The sequence below is a fragment of the Amyelois transitella genome, chromosome 4, assembly GCF_032362555.1.
Source record: "Amyelois transitella isolate CPQ chromosome 4, ilAmyTran1.1, whole genome shotgun sequence".
Lineage (NCBI taxonomy): Eukaryota > Metazoa > Arthropoda > Insecta > Lepidoptera > Pyralidae > Amyelois > Amyelois transitella.
The window spans coordinates 2,104,245-2,130,833 of record NC_083507.1 but is presented as its reverse complement, the minus strand read 5'-3'; the positions used below and the strand labels follow the sequence as shown (position 1 = coordinate 2,130,833).

Here is a 26,589-nt window from a genome sequence, read left to right as displayed (position 1 = left end):
TCACTCTAGAATAGGCATTGATTTATATAAGAAGTATCATTTAAAACTGTGAAACTATACAATTTTCAACTAATTAGATCTGAAACCTACTTATTAACAAAAAGTAGAATAAATAAGTAATCCACACTAATAATAATAATGTATAAACTGCTATTGACACTTGACTTAATTATAAATTTTGGAAGAATTTACACATGGGGCAGGTCCAGGTGATATATCGAGGCCTCCAATACTGACAAAGTGTTCAATAGACGGCGGATGTTGATGTGCGGGCCATAGATTAGTGTGAGAGGACAGAGGTATCGCTCATACGCAAATTAGGCTTCATTGATCGTAGATTTTGAAATCATCATGATTAATGAATGATGGAACACCAAGTATTTGATGTTAGGTTAAATTTATTTGACGTAGAAACGATTCAACGCATGACAACTGAAAATGGAATACATGTAAAATAAAATACTAATGAAGGTTGAATCGATGATAGACACAACAAGTTTATACTCGATAAAAAGTAAACAGTGCTTACACAAGACATTACTCTGTGCGCAAGCGACGACGCGCAAGCTGCTCGCGTCACTACACGGACACCGCGCGTGTGTGCGTGCGCCGTGGGAACGGCGCGGCGACGCGTGCGCTCTTGTGACATGCGCGTATTGTGCATTATTTAACAAATCAGTATTTTTACCTTTCTTTAGTTCTCCGTACTGACCTGATCTTTGATCTGTCGATAGATATAGATACAAAGCACGATCACGATCGCTTTTGTTATTATCTAATGTTCAAAATTTGTTTGCTGTCTGCTCTGTTACAATTCCATCTGATGAAAACTCAGATGGAGTTGTAACGATCTCGCATCATCAACTTTTTATTATAATTTGGACTGGCGTTAACATTTTTAACAATTAATGTAACCTTTCTGATAGAGCGGGCAGGTGTTGGAGACCACCCTATAAGCTACGGCACACTAATGTGATTTGATTTTAAATTTTATAACAAGTCGTGTTTTTTGTGCCGTCCTTGAGAGACTTTTATCTAAAAACACAATACTAATTAGCCTATTAGTTTATTATTAACGCTGTCTTCGTCTTCTAATAATGACTATTTTAGTAGTTCCTTCCTTTTATTAATACAAAAGACTATCAATAGTCCAGCAATAAAGTCTTCGAATACCAAATCTTCAATATTAGAATTCAAAGTTAAATACAGATATCAGCGGATCTCATCAGGATCTGATCAGGCCAGATAAACTGGTCAATAGGTTAAAGTAATGTCGGTTATATTTAACTACAGTTAGCTATCATTGTGCGGTGGGCGATCATGTGTCTGCCCCCTCCCGCTACCGTCCTGCGCCTGAGTCCCGCCCATTGGCAAATTGCGATCGCGGCCGGTCACAGAGCTCCTCTCACTCGCCCAATAGTAGACCATCATAGCAAAATTTTGCAGTTTAAATCTGATCTAGATTTTGATATGAACTCAGTGACTCAGATTAAAGATTTGTAGGTTAAACGTAAAGATTTACTCAGTGATTCAAGCATGAAATATAATACCTATTGACAATACATAACTTAAATTTTTTGCAATACAAATACTTTACGTATTTTCATACTAAAGTTTTTTATTTCCTATGTAACTTAACTATTATAGTAATTTTCTTGTAATGTTTATTATTTATTCAGATTGCGTGTCAAGAAATTCAACAAAATTTCCAAAATAGGTAGGCGTACGGTATGGCGCTAAACATTTTCTTAAATATATATACTGTAGCTATCTTGAAATAAGTATCATTTAATTTCACCATTAGTGGTTAATAAAGAATTTCCTGATAAAATTGATCAAATGCTATTTTCTACTATACTGCTATAATGTTCCGCCAGCCTCCCACTCGGGTCTTTATCATTTTTATTATCTACTTTATGCCCCAGGACATTTTCTAAGCTACAGTAATTCCCTTGGTTGTCTTATTACTTACGTCAATTACTTGGGTCGTGTGGTTTCTTATCGGCTGGTGTCGGGCTCTATCTAAAAGATTTACAGGTAGTGAGAAGTCCAGCTCGAAGGACCAAGATAGTATCTGAACTCTTTGTTCACCTCTAATTGTTTGTCCTTTAATTACAGTATTGTTAGAAAATGTATTGTTCAAGTTCGTGGGATTAGATTTCGATATAAATTGACTTCTATTACTTAAGATTAGTAAAGTAAAAGTAGTCATGTGTCTATGCTACGAGTAAATAGATATTACACATGGTCTAGGAAATTCGGAGGTTGAAAAGCTTAAAAAAAGAACGATATAGACTTATTGCAAGCTATAAGTAAATTGTATCCCCTATTTTGTTTATTTAACAACAAAAATATATGCAATGCCCAAAAATCCTTGCATCATTATCATTGTAAAAATATTTTCAAAAGGAATACTACATTAACGCATATTCAAAAGCAAAGGTCTAATAAATAAGACGTCCAGAAAATTTGCATACAAAGCCGAGAGTAAAACAGGAGCAAAATGAGGAGAGGTATTTATTGAACAGGCAGAATGGACGCACCCGCGCCTCGATGAGCTATGGGCTATGTCCACTACCTCGCTACCGGAGTCGTGTTTTATGTCCAGCCTTTTATTTCTCTCTCGCTTTGCGGTCTGCGGCTGACTTTTCCTTCAATTAAGACTGTCCTTTATTTCAGTGGCTTCATTGATATTATGTTTCGTGTCTAGGTCTAATTTTGTGATAGGTATGTTTTATTTTGTTGTCAGGAAAAAAATATTTTGTAATGAATAAATGACTAACTGTTTTTCATGATATTTTATCTTAATTGAGCAACGTCGTGTGCATCAAGTTAGTAATTTTAAAATTTCCCGTTGATCAGGATGATACCAGAAACCTCTAGTTTCTTAGAACCCTTAGTAAATGTTTAATTGATTACGTTTTTCTCTTCTATAATACGGGTTTGTCTAACGGTGGTATGAGCAAAGCTGTCGCTAATGATGTCAGGAACTAGTCAACTTAATGTAACGTCTAGATTTTAAAATTACTAAAAGAACGTGTTACGGTAAGATATTTTTTTTTTTTTGCTAACGGCAGTGTTGTTCATTTTCTGAATTCCTCCCGAGGGTGAACAGTGAACACCGGTATCATTTATTTTTTACATCAAATGTCTAGTTTCAAGTTAACCATTAGCTTCTGCGACATTACCATAAATGTAAACAATAGATTCCGCTCCGCTAATTAGTTCAGTCCAATGTATCTTGTGGATAATTGGATTTCCTCTGTTATTTATCCAGCCATATTGTTGCTTTACAACGAATATAAATTATAGGACCAGTTCCTATCCTCTTTGTCCGAGCTTGTAAAGCTACAAGTTCCTATCCTTATGCCGATTATTCTTTGTTTAGTATAAGCACAGAGGACCTAACTTGTTGTAGTCATTTCTTTAAAGTTGCTTAATAATAAAGATAAATATTTGAGTTCTTATGTATATTAAATTAGTGTCAACAAAATTATTGGTTTTAAATGTTAATATGAAAATTGTAATTCGCCAATGCATCTTCTTGATTTATACGTTTCATTGCCATTCACAACTTCGAAGAAGCGACAAAGTGATGTGGCGTGAAGATACCTCGCTTGGCGCATGCGCGACACACGCAGCCGTCAGCTAGTCGCATCAGATAGTCGGCGACACGCCGCGCCCGCACTTCTACGAATATAATGTGTATCCACGTCAACAACCTAGTACTTAGCTAGTAATGAAAATCTTTATGTATGGAGTTCTTTGGCAAGCTTATGCTGCAAAATTTTAAGTATTATTAAAGTTATCGATGTTATACCAAAGCAGTTTCAGGCAGGCGGCCCAAGAAAACTTTAGAAAATTTTGGATATAAGGAACTAAGGTGCGTTGGGGTAAATTCGGACTGTTTTTCGTTGTGTTTGACAGGTCATGTTTATGTTTTTTTTTTTCTAGACTTATATTTTAATTAAAACATTAAGTTTAATTGGGAATTGTTTATGAAATGTCAAAGTATCAAATCTAAATGCGGATATCTCGCTAAACTAAATGATTGCCGCATAAACAGAGTTTAAAGTACACAAATATTTTTTTAAATCCATGGGTAAGATCGGATGTAGTGGGGGTAAGTTCGGAAATGACATAAAATCGATTTTATGGCTCAGAACATACAGCCCATAATAGCAAAATATCCGACCTTTAACTTGCCTTCTTGTGACATTTAACCCAGATCAATCAAATTTTACTGACACACAAACGACGCGGCTCAGTGACGGACGCGGACTGCGGGAAGGTGCACAACAAAATGGCATCTAGCGCTATGTTGTCAGTTTAGAAAAATTACTAATGATTTCGTAAATATTCAAAGAAAACGGTCTTCCCCCATTCACGATGTTACCCCAACGCACCTTATATGTTTTCTGAATTAAATCTGATATTATTAAAAAAATACAATTGACAACACTCATGGTGGACAGACTTTAGTAGTAAGCGTATTATATTTAGTACTACTGACTATAATAAATAAAATTAACAAAGAGTCAATTTCACCTTTAACGTTAATTCTATGGAAACAATTGGCTTGAGTTCGCAAAAGTATCGCGTTACCAACACGGCTTAGAACAGTTGCTACGTCGCATGCCAACTTATTTATTGCTCGCTCTTGCGCTCGCGACACGACAATCTTCTGTCGGCACATATAATTTATTGGCAGAAACCAAATGCTTGTAACGAGGATCCAAAGGAATAAGTAGCAAAGTTGGAAGTACTCGTAATCTAGATGGACCCAATTAGAATCCGTCCGAGGCCATTCTGTGCCGAGAAATTTCTAAGATGCTGAAGATGTTCTAAAACTATTTCGTAGTTTTAATTTGTTACTGATGTTTACGAAACATTTTTTTGAAAATTTTGTAAGCTTGCTCTTAATAGCAAAAAAATTTCATCATTAAGTCTATTATTTTTCATTTTTCTATTAGCAATTGGATCAGATAGAGTCTCAATATAAATTTATTGCGCTCTTATAATGAAGATATATGTATGTAGCTTATAGAAAAGTGTAGTTAATCGTGGAACAAAGCCGCTGTTATGCCATGCCGTATAATTTTGCTGATAATCTGAGCCCAGGTAGCCATGGTTGTCTTTTTTTACGTTGTTTTGCTTTAAATTAACAGCTTAGGGTGAGACATGACGAGAATTTTCTCATTTGTATTATTATTATATATTTATATAACTTTTATTTTGTAGACTTAATTTTTTTAAATTATCATGTTTAATTTTTTCATCATTGAAAAAACAGTGTTTGTTCTCATTTGCTTCTATTTCCGTGCAATGAATAAGTCAATCAAGGAAAGGCTTCAAAACTGATAATTTTAATTTTATTATTAACTGCACATGGCCTTCGAGATTTTTTGAGTCTTCATATATAAAATTTAATTAATTGAAGAAGATGTCTACAATCGTATTTTAATCTTAGAATAGTCTGTTTAAACCTACGAGTATCATGACATGCCCATACTGATAATTTACAAATATGTATTTATTACATTGAACATAACATGGCTATTATAGGATGATATTAATTGACTTGATAATTATAAATACGTATGACGTATACCAAGACAAAGCCTGCAAATAATTATTTGCAGGCTTTGTCTTGGTACTTAGATTATAATCTAAATACCGTGGTGTTATCTTCCGTTAAGTTGCCTACATTTTCAATTAAACGTAATAAATAAATAGTTAAATTCAACATGTAATAACAAAATAATAAAAAAAAAATTATCATGTAAACAATATTATATAAGCATAAGTTACTTTTTTCAAAAAAAAATCTAAGTTATTACTATGTTTACTTCAAATATTATCAAACTACCAAATAGTCTGTTGAACACTTTAACTTATCCGACAATTCTAAAGTTAATAAGTTTAAGCGATGTCAGTGTTCTTGGTTCTTAACTCTATTGAGTTTATTTTGTATTCAACATGTCATCCATATAAACACGGAGCAACTACCCCTGACTGCAGCCGAGGTCATCGCGTAGGTGTGAGGAACAGGCTGCCCAAGGCACCCACGCCTCTGAATATGCAGGTTGGCTCCAAGTTGAATGTCAAATGCATATGCAGCTGCAATGTTAAGGCAGAGTCGGAACCATTGCTATTTGATGGAATGCAATTTATTGATCGAAAGTAGCAAATATTATGGAACTTACACATTTTATTTGATTTTTATGTAACTTTAATTGAATGTTTTTTTTTTCTTAAGACTGAATTGCATTAAATGTACGATTGGTGGATTTGGATATCCGTATAGCATTCTCTCCAGCTGATCAAATAGAGATTGATTTTGAAATAAAACTTAAATCTATCAAAGTAACAGATACCTGACATTCACATTATTGGCATTAGGAAATGTTACTAACACAGAAAGTCCCTAAGAGTTAATATCAACAAGAAGCGTATCCAAGTGACGACGATTTTATGCTAAACTACGTTTACATAAGAACTTATTGACTCAGGTTACATTTGAGGGTAAATCAATACCATTTTTAATTCGATAATTCTAATACACCATGAATAAACATTTGCGTTATTTTCCCACCGAGCATAAAGTGTTTACCATCAAGTTGGATAAATGAGATTGGATTCATTAAAGTGACAAAATTAACATAAATGTGGGTGGTATTACGAGTCAGGAGTGAGCGATCTATTATTTGGTGTCTTATGTTATCCTACGTAGAATACTAATGATTTAACTAGATTTTTCCCACTGGAAACTGCTAAATTGATCAGAGATACTGTGACTAAGAGTGGTTAATAATTACATAGATTATTCATCGGTCAGCCTCGATCTAACTGCTGGTTCTTGATGTCAGCATGTGGTCTATAATTGGATCTCTCGGTTGTATTTTACATTACCACGATTTAAAATTCATTCGATTTTTGTTTGTAATGTTAATATTGTTAGGTTATTTACATTTTAAGTGTGTTTAATGAATTCATGACAATTTGGACAGTTATATTAACACGCCACGAAACAATTTCTATTTTTATGAATTATTTGTTGAATAATTGTTTTGTAACATTTCTATTGAATTTGAATAAAGAAAAACATATTATTAAAATTTTAGTTTATACAAACGTATGCTGTTGTGTCGTTAAGACATTATTTGCGTCAGTGCGGTTTTTTTTTTATTTATTTATTGAGAAAGCCTTAAAAGAGGTATTTTATTTTTAATTATATAGTCTTACATCCAAAAAAAAAAAGAAAACAGAAGACTCCCATATTATTATTAACCATCCTATAGTTGACCTTTACAAGCCGCACGATAGGAGAAGGAGCTGGCACATGGTAATTCTAGATTAAATAAATGTTTATTCTTAAATTCGTCTCTTACGACATCTACGAGAAAGAGTAGAGATCCAAAGTTCGGGGAACCCTTGCACATAACTTTATATTTTAAACATTATTTTCGTGCCGAGATTTCATCTTAGAAACTTATTTGAAAAATCCGAGCTGAACCTATACAAAGGCGATAGAGGCGCAGGCGCATGTCACATGGTCGTGTCGGCGACGTATCTGCGTTATTTATTGTCAACGGGGACCCAGGGCGCACGATTGTGTTCACCTACGTTAGTTCTTATTAGGCACCAGTTAAGTTCAATGCTGGCTACATGAATTGTATTACAAGGCTGTACAGTTCAATTTTCCGCAGGCATTTATTTAAATTAGGTCTCATTTCAAACAAAAGTAATGCAATTTTTAAATTTATTGCTTTTTAATTTTGAACGTTAGGCAGAGTTATTTAATTTTGAATATTTGTCTATTCTGCTGAGTTTTAGAAACTATTCTTTTTAAAAACCAAACTTCAACAAAAAATATAATGTATGTAAATCTCGCCGTAATACCACTTAATCAGTTATATCATTATCAACATAATATATTTAACTGACGCCACAATGCTCTGTTCAATATTATTCCAATAATAAGATTATACTTTAGCTTAAGACACCAATACCGTTTTGAATACTATCGCTTCGAAGCTGACCATTTATGTTCCTCACCTATACGTTAGAGAGTTTGCATTGTTTGTTGAATTATATGCAGAGTCACTCGGGAGCTATTGTGAGTCGACCGCCAACGGCGCTTTGGCTAGCCAAGGATGAAATAATTTTAATAAAGTTAAACCTGAATAGACGGTTTATACCATCTCATTCGCTATAATCCTCGACCACACCTGCGTCTTAATGCCAGATTCACGTTGCAAGAACTACATGATTGTCGTCATTATTTTAAATGCAATTGAAGGCAACAATGCATTACGAATTTTATGTTGTATCACAGTTATCCTAAACTCGATATATTTCAAACACAATAAGCCTACATCAGAATACTTCTATGTTAGTAACTATGTTTCTTGAGAGTAAAAGATTGCTGCTGAATTTATTAATGCTAGATTATTAAGGTCATCTACAGAGGCAAAGTTTGGTAATTTTTATCTTTTTCAGTCTGCTTTTCAGTTCTTCAGTCTCAAATAAGTTGGAGCAAAATATCATTAATTTCACCACCGTATTGTATATTGGCACCATTGCTCTCTAAAGACTAGTTTAGACCAAGTAAGTTCCCAACACTAACCAGATCTTCTTTTGTTCCAGCTGCACCTCCCGATACGCCGGCGAGTTCTGCCAGCACCTCAACCCTTGCCACAGCGAGTCCAGTCCCCGATGTCAGAACGGCGGTACTTGCCGGGTCAGGCCCGGTGCTGGTGGAGGCCCTCCCTCCTTCGCCTGCGACTGTCCTCTCGGCTTCAGCGCTTCTCTCTGCGAAATCAGGGTGCCTGCTGCGTGCGATTCAGCGCCGTGTTTGAATGGAGCCACGTGTCGGTTGACATCGCTGGATACGTTTGAGTGTGACTGCCCTCCTGGGTATACAGGTTAGTTGTGGTTCTGTTTTATGTGTAGCTTTGATTATATCAATTGAATGTTAAAGTGGTGATGTAGATTTTGTTATAAGTATTCAAATTAAAATATCTCTACCTTATATTGCAATGGTTATAATACATAAATAGCGTAGCTCAACAATACCGGTTTTGCTAATATGCTGTCTGAGAAATATTACCGTATCACCGCTGTTTGAGACTTAACAAGGAATCATAGATTAATTAATACTGTATCGGTCAACTGTGACTTATATGCAGAGGAAGGAAATACCAATGAGTAACATGTAACAGGTGTATTAGATAAACATTTAAAAATAACTTTATCGTAATAATAATTAACTTTAGTTACATTTTAATCAAATCTACTTAAGATTTAATATTTCGCTGAGCTTAAATAAACGATACGAAAGTAGACAGTAAGTTAAGAAAACAAATTTAAAATAAATCAGAGTTTTAAAAGAAAAATACTAGTCAAACAATTCAATAAAAATGTAAAATCAATAAAATATGACTTGATATATAAACAAACCAGAAACACTGTCAATGATTTTTGGAAAGTGGTCCACAAGTTAGGCATTTCCTTTGTCGTTTCCGCTATAACCGCATTCAAATTCAGACTGTATTTAATTGTGAACAGAGTTGTTAATTCTATAAAGATCGTTCGTGTATCGCCAAAAATACCAAAATTTGCTGACAGGTTTTGTTTGTGGGCTGTTCAATTAATAAACTTTCAATTTTTTGTGTTCCGCGGCTAAATTAGCAATCGTAATTGGTCTTAAATTGCTGTCGAATAGAAAGGAAATGTCCGTGTGTAACTATTTCGATGTGTAAAAGTGCTACTTTTATAGTATTTCTCCCACGAGACGATCTTGTACGTAATTGCTTATTAAGAACATATTTCCCGTAGTAATAGTTTGATAGGCTTAATTTTATATTTGTTGCATTGTTATTACATAAAAGATGTCATCATAATACCTTTAACTTTGTAGAATCTTACTCGTATTACTTAAAAGAGAGTAGTGTAGAAAAGTAAACATTTTCCATTCTTTAACCATTTCTTCTTCTTCTTTCATTTCTTTTTCCATTTTCTTAACAGACAATATTATCCAACTTTTTATTAGGTATATTGTCAATTTTGCAGCTGATGTCAAGGCATGATTCTGTATTTTTACTAAAACATGATTCGTTAGATCAGTTAGCTTCATCATCATGCGATTTCATTCATTATTTATTTAGTCCATCATTTCTTCCATTTTCTCCAGCAAATTCTTTTGCCGTATCACCGTACACGGACGTTAACAAAAAGTGCGTTCGCGCCGCTTGTAATGCAACATGGTTGTCAATTACGCCCTTTTAAGGCTATCCGATTTATGATACCTCTTCAGCCTCTCGAAATGGCCAGGTCTAATTACGGAAGTCAGGTTTGGAAATAATCGAACGTGACTTGTCAAGTTGCTGTGCGAATTCATTAATACTTAATTTCTAGATGATTAATGTATTTCTTTGTAAGAGGCATTCGTTGCTATACAGAGGCTAGTTTAATGAGATTTCGAATGCCTTTTCACTGCTTGTCAAATCCTGGACAAATAGAAAATACATAGTTTTTTTTAAGAATAAAAATTATCTAGAAATATGGTCAAGTTTTTAATTAGGAAGTAATTATTTATTCTAATTTAAATTAATTATTTTGATCTCATTACCAATTTTAAGAAAATTGTCTTTATTATTGAGATTTACACCGCGGTTTCCACAGTTATCAATTTCACTGCTAATTTCAGATTGTGTAAGGAAAATGAGAACCACATTTAAGGTTATGTAAGAGACATTAAAATGATGCCGCGTCGACTCAAAGCACAGCATCATTAGCATCAGACTGTTTTTATAATATCTTTAAATTCTCAAATTGCATATTGTCATAATCAAGGGATGATAGATTTAGTTAAAAGAAAAACCAGACGTGAAATTTGTAAGATTTCATCTTTTACAACTTAAATTACTCTTTTAACTGTATTTTTAGTTTAATGATTATTATTTTAATCGATGAATTAGAACACAGTAATAATCATGGTTTAAGAAACAGAAACGGGTTAAGAGAAAGTTGTATTTTTAGTCCCTGAATTCATCAATTTGTTGTAACAGTTTAAGTAATTTGACATTCGTGTGTTCCATGATTTCGTACATATTATTTTGATTGTGTGTAATAATAGTTGTGGCGATTGTTCAAATTGCATTCCAAAGTAAAATGAAAATATTATACTTACTTGTAAAAGTTATACTACGTGTTAAATGTTTTATTATTTAGTGAAATCAGATATAAAACTTTCGTTATATAATTAAATTAGTTAATGTGAAATTCGGGTGTACAATTTTATCTTGTTAATTAACGATTTTATGGCCAAATCATTTAATTAAGTATTATTTTGATTTAAACTTTATTTCTTTTTTATGCGTCTAGATTATATCTGTCTTATATTAATGTGTAGTAAATTTGCTTACAACTTCTCTCGAAATTACGAATTTTTTTAGAAAAATTTTTTTTCGAAAAATTTGAATGTACATAACTTCGAAAATGGTCATTGGTACATGGCCGAGGTGGGATTCGAACCTGTGCCTTTTTGCGCTACACACATTTACTAAACTTATGTACTTATTGCTTAATGGAAATTATATTAGCTCGTTATAATTAGAGATATGCTTATTATTGTTAGTTCTTATATACTACTAGCTGTGCCCGCGACTTTGTACGCGTGGAATATTTATTTTTGGCATCATTAAACCTGAATTAAAATCAAGGAGAAATAATTTTCCCCGATTTTGTCACATTTTCCATTATTTCATCGCTCGTAATAGTTGCAGCGTGATGATAAATAGCCTAAAACCGATGAATGGTCTATTAAACACAATAAAAGCGTAGTAAAAAGAATTTTTCAATTCGAACCTAGTTTCTGAGATTAGCGCGTTCAAACAAACTCTTCAGCTTTATAATATTAGTATAGATAACTACTACTGCTCCACTAAATTTTTCAGCTCTAATATTGACATCGTCTAAAAAGTTTATAACTCATTCAATAAAAAAAAAATAGTCTGAATGATGGAAGGATAAAATAAGTTCTTTATTTCTTAATTATTTTAAAGTCCTGCGTAAATTTTATTTTATGGTATACATCTCAATTTATTTAATGACGTAATAAAATGTTATTGTTACACTCGAGATTTCTTTTTACGTATCAACTCGACACGAAATACACATTAGAGGAATTTTTAACCTTTTGATTTTTGCCAAGTGACCATGTGATTTATTTTGCTGTAACTTGTTCTGCCTACTATTATATTAATTAATAAAAAAAAAATGTTTTTATGCTCAAGTTAATAGCTTTCTTTATATTCACTATCAACTAGTTTATGTTAATTTATATCTGAAGAACGAAAAAATGCACGCATGCGTCCTTGATAGAAATTAATAGTTTGGCACTATTATGGAGTACGTTAATCTTGTTTTTGTTTTATATGTCATATTGAAATTAAAGGTGATTTAATTTAAAACAGGCAATTGCTTTGACCAAAAATGATACTTCTTTATTCTTATACATATTTGTATACTAGGTATACCTAAATACCAAATATCGATTCTGTAGAATCTGTTTTTTACAGTGTATGTATCTACATTAAAAGTAATCAAAGTATTAGTTTAAATATAACAATTTCAGTAACTGTGTAATTCTTCAATAAACAAATCATCTTTTTACACCAACAGGCGCCGAATGCTCCCACGAAGACCACTGCGCCTCCCAACCTTGCAGAAACGGGGGTCGATGCGTAGCCGATAACACCACCGCAGCCGGCTACTCCTGCGCATGCCCGCCCGGCTTCACCGGCAACAGGTGCACTGAAGACGTGGTGGAATGTTCCACTGGCGCCGGCCCTTGTCACCACGGAAGATGCTTTAATACCCATGGTTCTTATACGTGCGTCTGCGAACCTGGATATACCGGGAGAGACTGTGATGCGGAGTATGTCCCGTGCGAGCCGTCGCCGTGCCTCCACGATGGGAAGTGTACTCCGCTGGATCAGCTCAGATATAAATGCGATTGTCCTACTGGTGAGTCCGTGTTCATATTCTTATTATAAGTGGATTCATGTGTGTCAAAGTTGCAGGGCCAATGAAATGATGGGTTATACTTATACAAGACTTTGAATGTGGCCTCTGTGGCTCAGAGGTAGTACGCTTGTCTGTGACACCGGAGGTCCCGGGTTCGAATCCCGGTCAGGGCATGATGAGAAAAGAACTTTTTCTGATTGGCCTGGGTCTTGGATGTTTATCTATATAAGTATTTATTATAAAATATAGTATCGTTGAGTTAGTATCTACGAGATACTAACTCAACGATAAGTTTCGAACTTACTTCGAGGCCAACTCAATCAGTGTAATTTGTCCCGTTTAAAAAAAAAAATATTGATTGGGTGATACGATAAATTAGGATGTTTTTAGAAGGCAAATTATGAGGGACTGGTATTTGTCCGTGGCTGCAGTTTCATGGGAATGTCCAAATCTTCTGGATACTAATAGTGAAAATCAATAGGTCTAATTAATTTCAAAGTCTATGTGAATACCTATATGGCCTGTGTGTTATTAGGTATCTTACCTTAGCCATGTTTGTATGCAAGTACGAGTATGTTAATCACTTTTTGTACATAAGCAAAAAAACTGCCAATAATTAAAGTATTAAAATAACATTGAGTAGCATACAATTTATGGATATTATTTTTTATCGGCTCTAAATGACAAAGGAGATATAAAAAAAAAACAAAACAATAAAGGCATAACGGAAATCAATGAATAATGCCGACTACCGTTTTGGATTTAATATATCATTTCAATCATATGACTTTGATATAGCTATGATCATGCCATTAATATACCTTCGGACAAGTTTCCTTTTAAACAAGGATTTCTTAATCGGGTTGGGTTGTTGCATAAACAGTCATACGGATCATTAAACCATACTTTATTGAAATACTAGCTGTGCCCGCAACTTCGTCCGCGTGGAATAGTTATTTTGGGCATCATTGAAGCCCTCAAGGAGGAATAATATTCCCCGTTTTCATCACATTTTCCATTACTTCTTCGTACCTAATAGTTGCAGTGTGATGTAATATAGCCTAAAGCCTTCCTCGATAAATGGTCTATTCAACGCAAAGAGAATTTTCAATTCGATCCATTAGTTCCTGAAATTAGCGCATTCAAACAAACAAACAAACTCTTCAGCTTTATAATATTAGTATAGATTGCATTCATGGCAGTGTATGTTACGCGGAACATACGATGTGGTATCGTTTTGATTTTAAATTGTCAGACAATCAGTATTGAGAGAAGTAAGTTTCGTAGTAGGGACTATCATATTCGTCCAAAAAGTTAAAATTATAAATAATATTTCTGAATTGAATTTGTGAGTGCAAATGCCATTTGACAACTTTAAACATGCATACATACATATAATCACGTCTATATCCTTTGCGGGGTGGACAGAGACAACGGTCTTGACAAGCCTGATAGGCCACCTTCTTCTATTTGAATATATGATAGAATCGAGATTCAGACAATGACAAGTTGCGAGCCCATCGCCCAAAAAAAGAATCCCAAGTTTAAAAGCCTATCCCTTAGTACGATTTTCTTCTTTGTATATTCTTTTTTGTATTGGTGCCGGGAACCACTCTTAGGCTCTTCTTATTGCTTCAAATTAGGTGAAACAACAAATACAACTAAATTATGTTACCACAACTAGTCTGCCGCACTGTTTGCCTTTATCCGTTTCACAAGACCGGTCAATTTATTTAGAAAATGAACATTTAATACTTATATATAATTGAACTCCAATACGAGTATAGCTGCCTTTATTTATCGGGCTGTCTCAGTGCTCGATTATTTCTAAATCTGTCGTCAAATGCTTGTTGACCCGCGGGCTATGTTTCCCTTTGCCATTTAATATCTAGGTTAGATCATATTTTCCAAAGAGTACAACTAAGATTTTTGTATAATAACATTTTATAAATTATGTTTATTGTTAAATTAAATGTACGCGAAAATTAGATTTTGCATCATTATGGTTATTTTTGTCTTATTGGTATTTTAAATAAAAGATAAAATTTAATACATACATACATATAATCACGTCTATATCCCTTGCGGGGTATACAGAGTCAACAGTCTTGAAAAGACTGATAGGCCACATTGAGCTGTTTGGCATTGTGTTGATACATACATACATACATAAAATCACGCCTCTTTCCCGGAGGGGTAGGCAGAGACTACCTCTTTCCACTTGGCACGATCTCTGCATATTTCCTTCGCTTCATCCACATTCATAACTCTCTTCATGCAAGCTCGGCGGTTTCGGGTACTCTTGACCTGACCCTTTACCAGGACGTCCTTAATTTGATCAAGATACGTTCGTCTAGGTCTTCCCACTCCGACCTTTCCCTCCACACTCTCCTTGTATATCTGCTTAGTCAACCTGTTTTCATTCATCCTCTCCACATGACCGACCTTTGCCCTGACCCTTTACCAGGACGTTGTGTTGATAAATATAAATAATACAATAGAATGTATATTGGTAACGGAAATTATGATCTGGTATAGTCAAAAAATTTAATCAATTGTTACGTTCGTCATATACACATTATTGTCATAAGTGATGGATAATCTAAAGTTTATCAGATAGTTAATAAAATACAGAGTACCTACGGCTAGGTATATTCAAAGTGAGATACAAGAACAAAGCGCCTTCGGCAACCATTATCTTAAGAACATTTACACTCTTAAGTATAGCTTGTTGGTTGGTCAAGATTATCTAAGTTTGGTCGTAGAATAATGGTTATATGCTTACCTACCTAGAGATAACAATTTGCCCATGGAAATATAATATGAATTTAAAGTTTTCCACTGATACAGATGTGGTTCTAAGACATATCATTGAGTTGTATCGTGGAGAGAGTGATGAAGTGGAATGATGTAGTCTCTGCCTTCCGGGAAAAAGGCGTGATTTTATGAATTCTTTTTTAAATTCTGCATATGTTTTGTTTTGAATTATGTTTTAATTTAACAACATTTGTGTTAGTGTTAGTGCCGTGTGGTTTCCGGCACCAATAGAAAAAAAAGAATAGGATCACTCCATATTTTCGATAAAAGGTACGATGTCGTAAAAGGCGACTAAGGGATAGGCTTATAAACTTGGGATCCTTCTTTTAGGCGATGAGCTAGCAACAAAATATTTGAATCTCAATTCTTTCTTAAAGCCAAATAGCTGAACGTGGCCTGTCAGTCTTTTCAAGGCTGTTGGCTCAGTCTACCCCACAAGGGATATAGACATGGTTATATGTATGTGTGGATGCACATTTGTGTTACATAGTTTATTGTACATCGCTATTCGTGACATAGCGCCTCAGGGTCACACTGTTGAGTCATTACCAACATGGTTCTTGGATGGTAATGAATTCTTTTGCATGTTGCGTGCGCGCATGATTTACTGGCACACTGGAACTGAAAGTCGACCGTGCCCAGAGGCGACCACGACTTGGCAGAAAGTTGCTCTTATAAATATTGTTTGCTGTATCGCAAGCTATAGTTTATTACTTGCATTACTTGTATTTCAAGTTGAACATTGTTGTTGGTGTATTAAACAGCCTGGTTTTTTATAGTATTGAGCGTTAAGAATTTGCAAAAAATGTGTGAAAGTGGAATCTTTGTTAATTGTTATCGATTACAATGAAAAGAAATAATGCTTAACTATAAAGGCAATGTTTAATGTAAGATACAATTTTAGAATATATAAATGAAAATGTCGACCATTTTTAATATTATATAAAAAGTTTACCAGTGAACAAATAAATTTCCAACACGATGTTGTGTTTTTCTGATAACATGTAATATTCGTCTAAAGTTTTAATCGTAAGATGAAAAATTCATAGTACTTATGTACTGAGTGTTGTTTATACACAATAAATAAATGGCGTGAGGGGGTCACAAACAAATAAACATCCAAAGTTTATTACATATAATTGTAATAATGTGGCAATGAACTGTGAGAACAGTAAGACAACCGTATAATTCAACAGCTACGGGAAGTGGCGAAAGAGTTACATCAGTTTTTATGTAGCATCTCTCTTCATTAGCCCCGTTACGTTGCAAAATGTTGCGAGAACAGTAGGTGCGTCAGCCGCTGGAAATTTCGTTTTGACGACTTGATTCACAGTTTGTGGAAAAGTTATGGTTTCCAAATCGTAATGAGTGTTACGTCGCGATTTACAGATGTTTGTTTAGAACTGGGATACGTCTGGTGGTGGTGGATTTTTTATAAATAATCTTGATTTAGGAATATCTGCATTATCTGAATGACGAAATGAGTCCTTTCAATCTTTTCGAAAATGTTGGCTCTGTTTAACCCTTATGGTTATTATAACATTAATGTATGAAGCAGTATTTGATTTCTAAATTGTCTTAATAGTGATAACCATATTAGTTTTAATGTTTCCAAAAAACTCCCCTTATATGGCTTTGTCAGAGGCGGCATTAAATGTCTTCAGGGCAGGGCATACTAACAGTTCCTCCACAGGGAGAATTTTATTATATTCTCAAAGTCGTCACTTAATATCCACTCTTAAATTAATCATCAAAGAACCAGAAGTTGCTCATGGGAATTTCGACTAGAGCACATGAGTCACAATCCGAATTATTTTTAAAACTATTACTCTCAAGATAAATCACCATAGGTTCCCAGTCATAGGGGACATTGAATCAGTCAAAAATGTGCTCCCACTTAAAACAACCGATGCCACACAAGCGTACGAGTGTGGGAATGGTAATGAAGTACTCATTTAATTAACACTTCATGTCGATTTGTTTATTGATCCTGTTTAAAGTCAAACACTTAATGAATGCGAAGTAACGGAGAAGCTATTTCGGCATCTTTCAAAATACATTGGCTACATTCTTTAATTATTTGTGTTTATGAAAAATATATTAGAATGCTCATTAGGGCTAAATTTGACACACACTCATTAAGGTTTTCAGTATCTACATAAAACATATAACTTCATGATTTGTTTCACAAATGTGTTGTTGTGTTTATGATAAATCTATTTGAAACTTAGAATATAAGAGCTAAATTTGGCTCTCACTCATTAAGGTTTTCAGTATCTACATAAAACATATAACTTAATGATTTGTTTCACAATGTGTTATACCTAAATCTCAAAAGAAGAGCATTTAGTAGAAAATTTCAATATGAGATATAGTTTGGAAATACTATAAATATAATAGGCCTTATCACCTATACTATTTTATGAGCAATATTTGTACACACATACACACACATATCACGCGTTTTTCCCTCACTGGGTAGCAGACACAGACAGTAATCACAAGACTTCACGATTAATTCGCATAGTTTCAACCTAGTTCATAAGTTTTTAGAAATAGGTACTACAATAAAGTTACGATATTAAAAATTCATGATCCCGGTCTATTAGTCAGATATATTTTAGATTAATTAATGGACCACATGTTAAGATTATAAATAGTATAGCTACGTCTGTATTAGTGTCATCTGAAAATAATGTTAATAGTTTCCGTCTTTTTACGGTTTGACAGAACTTATGGGAAAGTCAGGAAGCGACTATCACACAACGTGTTGTCTCTTTTAGATTACGTTATAATCACTACATAGTATAAAACAAAGTCGTTATATTAGTCTGTTTGTCTGTATGCTTAAATCTTTAAAATTACGCAATGGATTTTGATGCGGTTTTTTGTAACAGGTAGAGTGATTCAAGAGGAAGGTTTTTATGTATAATAACATTTATAATTTTGCACCCGTGCGAAGCCGGGGCGGGTCGCTAGTTATTAATAATCAGTTGAAATTTTTGAGGTTCTGTAATATTATATCTCTGGTTAGATTCAATAAACATTTTGACGTAATTTTTTTAATCTGCCCTGGTATTTATGAAATTTATAAAGATATCTGTATATCAGAGTGCCGTGTGGTTCTCGGCACCAATAAAAAAGAATAGGTGATCCTATCCTTTTTTTTATTTATCCATCTCGTCCTCCTCCATCTCGTTCCCATGGATGTCTTTTTTGAAGGCTACTAAGGGATAAGTTTATAAACTTGGGATTCTTCTTTTAGGCGATCGGCAAACAACCTGACACTATTTGAATCTCAATTCTTTCATTAAGCCAAACAGCTGAACATGGCCTATCAGTCTTTTCAAGACTGCGGGCTCTGTCTACCCCGCAAGGGATTTTCTCTATTAACCAGTTTTATCAAAGCGTATAATGTTTTGATTTCATTATGTTTCTATCACATCAATGGCAGTTTTTCTTTCTTGAGTTCAGCCATAACCTTTGAAAACGTATATTTTAGCTACCCCATAACCGTAACTATGATACTACTCAATGCAAATATAAAATATTCCACTGATTCATCTGAATTGGTTCACAAAATCCCTAACACATGTCCGTTACCTAAATATTTACAGCCGCGCAAAAAAGGCGTTGAAACATTAACGGCGCCTGTAACGTCTACATATCATAAACACATTCACTCCGACACATGTGCCCGTGGGAACTGGGGGACTGATGACGCCAAAGTTGCTAATCGAAGATGTAAGACCTCTTGTGTTGTAACATAGAAGTATTGACTGTCTTGTTTTGAAAGTGTGCCTTTATAAGGGAGAGCCAAAAACTTCTCTGAAAAAGTAGGGACCTTGATAACTTAAATGATATTTTTATCGTTTAAATTAATTGTACCGTGTGGTTGCTAGGTTAGGTTGCTAGCCCATCGCCTGCAAGAAGAATCCCAATTTAATAAGCATATCCCTTAATCGCCTTTTACGACATCCATGGGAAATAGATGTAGTGATTATATTATTTTCCTATTGGTATTGGGAACCACACGGTACCTACATACATACATATGGTCACGTCTATATCCCTTGCGGGGTAGACAGAGCCAACAGTATTGAAAAGACTGAATGGTCACGTTCAGCTATTTGGCTTAATAATAGAATTGAGATTCAAATAGTGACAGGTTGCTAGCCCACCGCCGCACCGCCTAAAATAGAATCCCAAGTTTGTAAGCCTATCCCTTGGTCGGCTTTTACGACATCCATGGGAAAGAGATGAAGTGGTCCTATTTCTTTTTGTATTGGTGCCGGGAACCACACGGCACTTGATAATTACTTTAAATGAATTGCGTACTCTTAAGTGTACGATGGGAAATATTTGTTGTAACCAAACTTAAGTGTGAAGGCTTTTTGTAATTAGTACTACTTTGAAAACTGGATCTAGTTAGTGTTTGGCCATGAGTCCAATAATGAGATCTATTTATTCTTTCGATCATTGAAAATAGTTCTCCTACATTCATTAGGTTATTTAAGCTAAACTATTTTCACTTCAGTTATATAAATAATATAGCACATATGTATATCTAATATTTAATAGGGAGTTTTTATCTTCCAGACATTCCTGTCCATTGTCTTTTTTTTTCTTTATCGAATGCCTTCGAATCGCAAAATAATTAGAATACAAATATGAAAATATTGTTTATCATTAAATATCAGGATAATATTGCAACAAGAAACTGTATTTCTATTAATTATTTCATTCAAAATTTAATTCATACCCTTTTTAACTTAATTAAGTTCAGATTGGGGAATTAATTTATCTTAATCAGCTATATGAGTGATCTTCTCAGAAACTTTAAAAGATTAGCAGATGTTTAATGATACGTTTTGATGTATGGCTCCATAAAGTTTTTATATCCGTAAGCTATAAACAAATATAACGGTTTCAATAAAATAAATGTGTTGCAGATAGATTTTTATTAATTTTCAAAGGACCGCCAATTTATAGAATAATTTTAGTATATACTTACATACATATTATCACGTCTATATCCCTCGTGGGGTAGATAAAGCCAAGGTATTAAAAAAACTGAAAGGCCACATTTAGCTGTATGGCTTAATTTTATATAATTAATAATACATACATACATACATATGATCACGTCTATATCCCTTGCGGGGTAGACAGAGCCAACAGTCTTGAAAAGACTGAATGGCCACGTTCAGCTATTTGGCTTAATGATAGAACCGAGATTCAAATAGTGATAGGTTGCTAGCCCATCGCCTAAAAGAGGAATCCTTAGTTTATAAGCCTATCCCTTAGTCGCCTTTTACGACATCCATGGGAAAGAGATGGAGTGGTCCTATTCTTTTTTGTAATAGTGCCGGGAACCACACGGCACATAATTAATAATATTTGAAATTAATAAGGTACGTTAATAAAAACATGAACAATTGAAGAAAAGGTTTATAAATATATTTGAAAAAGAGACCTGCTTTTTAAGAAGTCATAATTTGTTATTCCTTTTTCCTCTCTGACTCAACCTAGCTAAATTCCAACGTTCTAGCAAGCAAGTTCAAGAAGCCATCTTTTGACTAAGCTAAAGTTCCACTCCCTTGTTCTCACATACAAGAACTATTGTGTGCTGATACTAGAAGGGAGTTTATAATCTATATATAATGTCACTGAATAGGAAGAAGAATGGGGAGATGTTAATACTACCAACAAACTTCAAGAGAAGTAAAGAGGTAGTCTCTGCCTACCCCTACGGGAAAGAGGCGTGATTTTATGTATGTATGTATGTAAACTTCAAGAGCTGTGTTTAAGCCGTGTCCACCTCTTGTCCCCAGGGTATCGAGGTCAGAACTGCGAGATCGACATCGATGACTGTCCAGGGCATCTCTGTCAGAACGGAGCCACCTGCATTGATGGTCTCAACACGTACACTTGCGAGTGTCCACCAACTTTCACCGGGACTCTGTGCGAGACTGACGTCGACGAGTGTGCTTTGAGGTAAGAGCTTGGAAGATGCAATTGAAACTTATTCTTTATTTATTTATTTAAACTTGCACGTAAAATGTAGGTACAACAGGTGGACTTAATGCCGCAAGGCATTCTCTGCCAGTCGAACCTTCCTAACTGAGATGGTGCGATAACTGTAAAAGAAATAATTATATAAATATGAATAATAGACACACACACACACACAATCACGTCTATATCCCTTGCGGGGTAGACAGAGCCAAGAGTCTTGTAAAGACTGATAGGCCACGTTCAGCTATTTGGCTTTAAGATAGAATTGAGATTCAAATAGTGACAGGTTGCTAACCCATCGCCTAAAATAGGAATCCCAAGTTTATAAGCCTATCCCTTAGTCGCCTTTTACGACATCCGTAGGAAAGAGATGGAGTGGTCCTATTCTTTTTTGTAATGGTGCCGGGAACCACACGGTAATACATACATACATAAAATCACGCCTATTTCCCGGAAGGGTAGGCAGAGACTACCTCTTTCCACTTGCCACGATCTCTGCATACTTCTTTCACTTCATCCACATTATTATTACTTAATACACTTACATATAATAGTTTACATACATAAGTATGACTATAGATATATACTGCATATTAAATAAACATACATATTATACCATACTAGATAAGTATAATGAACTATAAAGTATACTACGTTATAGTTCGGTAGGACAATTAATTTTTCGACATTCAAATTGATAGTTCATTTGAAGCCTTAAAAAACAGCAATAAACTTTGAAAATCAAATAATAATGATTTTGTTGAAAATACAGAACAAAGGTTTTCTATTTATTAAATCATTAAACTCCTCCATTAAAGATGAAGTGTCATAGATTGTACTATAATAAAATAATTTGGCAAGTAGAGATCGGTAATGAGAGAGAGTCGCATGGTAATGACGCAAATTGCCGTCTAATCATCATCGGAGAATGATATCTGAATTTGTATCGAGACTTTTTGTATCATCATCACTGGTAGGGCGTTAATTACAAGTAGCAGAAGTCAATGGCTTCGGGTCCATGTGTCTGGATGTAGCGGAAAATAAGAAATCTGTAGTTGCATAGCCTACACATATTTTTAAACATTCCGCTTAAAGTTTCTATATTCTTTCAGAATATAATAGAATTGATTTATTTTCAAAATTGGATACTAGGTATCACTTATTGACGTCACATCACTTTAATCTTATTATGACTACTACCGCTTCCAAAGCGCATGTGTAGAAGAAGCGGCGGGACAAACTACACTGCAGCATTTTCATCGGACGTCAATATACAAATATAGATCTCTTAAATCTAAATCATGGACGAATGCACATTGTCTACATTAAAAAACATGAATGAATGTAGAACTAGTTATTTCAATACGAATATTTCGTCAAATAAATAAAGATAAAGATAAAATAAAATATGTACACACTGTACAAATTATGTCAGCACCATGTCAAAAATGCACAAGCATTTAAGAGGCCATTATGTCAAGCTCGAGCTCGCTTTCTGAAGGTGTTATAAATTATACAAAATTTTGACACAATCGTTTCAGAGCTGAATATAAAAAGACCGAGTTTATTATTAAGTACGCTACCGTGGCACCGTCCGTGTATAACAAAGAACCACGTTAATTTTCTCTTCCGCGGTAATTGCTAAATCCTCTCTTACTGCACTCCCTGACCACAAAAGACCAAATTTCTACACCTAGCAGTTTGGGCAGTCAGTCGTTTAGTTTCTTCTCTCATCTTCTTACTCTTGGCGTTAGTCCCGGTTACATCTTCACCTCTCTGGAGACCTGCCTTCTTCTTCTTTCTGACTTTAGTCTCGGTTGCATCCTCTCCTCTCAGGAGAGGAGCCCGGGGTATGCCTTTGACTATAGATCCTGGATTGGGTGAGTCAGGTTTTTTAAACTCCCGACTCCCGTCTGACCTCCGTAACCTTTAGAGGTAAACCTAACCCGTATTGGATGGATTGCTACACATCCAGTTGCCTGAATGTGCAGGTTTCGTCACAATGCTTTTCCCTTATCGAAAAAGCAGTCTGTAGATCAGCCTTGTACATGTTAATTTCAGTTAGTTAGTTTTCTCTTTATAAAGATGAATCGCTATCAGCTTGTACCTTACAACTAGTGCAATGTCCTCCGCTCCCTGTGCGATGCGCCGGCGTTCCTACATTAATTGTTAGCTAATGATCGGGTGAAAAAACCACACGGCAGCGCGGCGGTCGCACGGTGCCCAAGTACTGGCGCTTTAAAACTACTTTTTCTATTGTTTTTTTTGTGCGTAAGTTACTATATTAGCTATATTGTTTAATGTGTTATATACGAGTACATATGTAAATAACGTCGTTATGACCAATGAGGAAGACAAAGACAATAGTCTTGAAAATATTTTAAGACCTTTAGAAATGTGTCTTGCGGAATAGACAGCCTACTGTCTCGAAAGGCAACGTTCAGCTAGTTTATTAGCCTATCCCTTGACGTCTTTAACGACATTCACGAAAAAGGTACGGTGTGTTCTATTCTAAAGTGCCCGAATCCACACGGAACTTACGTTACGAACCACGTTAAGATATTTGTTTTTAATTGAAAACATTTTCGTTAAAGTTTTAAAATTTACGTCCAGAAATTCCACCTGAAACCGCTAAACAAATTTCAACGAAATTTGACATTACAAATTTATCTCAAGAAACAAACCACAGCTTTAAGTTTGTTAAGAAATAGTTTTTAAGTTTTTAGTAATTGCTAAAATTAACCACGTAAAATCGTTAATAATTGATTCCAAAGGAGGAAAAAAGGCGGAAGCTTTCAAGTCGAGCCATGTATCTCAGAAGCCATGCAAATGAGGCAAAAACGGTGTAAAGACGCATGCATCCCGCCGGATTTTAGGGATTTTGTAACATCGCATGGATGACGTAAGAGGCGACTAAGGGATAGGATTATAAACTTGGGATTTCTCTTGTGGGAATAAAGGCTAGTAACCTGGAACAAGGGATATAGACGGGACTATATGTATGTATCTGTTATGTTGAAGTTGAAAAAACGTGTAAGTATTATGGGGATTACACCACTTTTTTAATAAGTGAAGCTGAATTCGTAATAATATTTAAAATAAACTTTTATTTTTTTAAATTAAATTTACATGAATGCATTCAAATTCCCGTTACAAAAAAATTAACAAGATTCTCTCTTTCTGTTAAACAAAAGTATTTATAGGTTTATAATCAAAAAAATAACTTATATGCAGGTATGTATTACGGTCAATCACGGCAGGATACCAAAAATCCTTTATGCCTAATAAAATTAATTGTACTAAGTATATCAACTATTAATATTTCGACCAATAAGGATAAGACCGCCCGCTGCATAGGGCTCTTACAAAACTGATCGAATCAACAAATTTATCATTACCGTTCTCATACAAACGCGACACCATAATTTTGTAAGTTTAAGGTTGACAATGCCTTAATATTTTATTTCGAATGCTGAAGATAATGTAGCATTACGTACACATTAAACCGCTTTGCGTTGTTCTTTGCCTCTTGTTTTACATGCAACAATCTTCTCAACGTTTCAAGCTAATATGGATTCTATTCACGTGTTGTTGAGTATATTTTTGAACGTGTTGGTCTCTGATGGGACAGTGTCATATAATACAAGTCGTTGGCTCATGAAACGGAACAGATAAATGCGTGCCCGATATTAAGTTACGTCTCAGGAACCTTTTTTTCATACGGGATGAGCGACTGAGTAGGCAGTCGTTTGGTTTTGTTTTTTCATAAGTTGAATACCGGATAGTGATAAATTTAAATTTAATTTAACGCTAGCTAATCTTTTAACTTCGCTGAAATATATCATATGTAGTACTTTCATAAAATTCCTCTTTCACTGATTTCGAAACTAAATTTTAATAGTTAACCGTTCCCCATTACCGTTTCTAGTAAGCATCTCGAATATTTAGTTAAACGTTCACTTAGTTATTCAAGTATTTCTGCCTCGGCATTATATTGGTATGTAATTAAGAGAGACATTTTCACTTAATTAGTTTTTACATACATTCTTGGAAGGGAATCGTCAGGCAGGATATTTGTTTGCTAATATAACTAAAATAATTAATTTATAAGATCTATTTCCCTTCATAGTGTATATCATAAAGTAGTATCAGTCATGAGAACGATATGGAAAAAAATGGATTAACGAAAAAAATACATCCAGTTTTCTTATGGATTACAAATTTTGACATCTCAAGAATGTAATTTTTCTAGTCCTGAAGCTGGTATTATTTCAGGAATAGAAATTTACAACATTTGTAAACTTTCCATTCGTTAATTCACGTGATGTCAAAGACGAAGTGTCTAATGACAAATATATTTTTCTTATGAAATTTAAAACCGAAAAACATAATAGATCAAAAGGCAAGGCGTCGACCACCGACGCAGACACACGATAAGCGCTCAAAAACATCGAAGCGAAACGAATAGCCACGTTACATTTCTCCACAATATCGCTTACCTCTTTCATCAAATTAAACATCGATTACGAAATGATTAATAGTTATTCGATAATCTCCAAATTGAATACGGTATCAAGTAGCTTGTCAGTTACAAATGATGCCGCTGAGCTAGCTGTAATGAAGACTTCGGCCTTTTTTCTATTGCTATCGTATCGGTAACATCACGAATGCAAATCAGTGTTTGTTATGTGCAAACGGTTATAAAGATTCTTATCCGAACTG

The 26,589-nt window shown here is 34.5% G+C and overlaps 1 protein-coding gene across 1 annotated transcript in view; it reads left to right on the top strand.

The window, feature by feature from the left end:
- The window catches only part of LOC106130950 (neurogenic locus Notch protein), a 126,829-nt gene that overhangs the window by 66,445 nt on the left and 33,795 nt on the right, over positions 1–26,589 (top strand). The window contains exons 3-5 of the mRNA XM_060954060.1: positions 8,650–8,927; positions 12,688–13,032; positions 21,684–21,846. Coding sequence (XP_060810043.1) covers positions 8,650–8,927; positions 12,688–13,032; positions 21,684–21,846 — 786 coding nt within the window. The remainder of the gene's footprint in view (positions 1–8,649; positions 8,928–12,687; positions 13,033–21,683; positions 21,847–26,589) is intronic.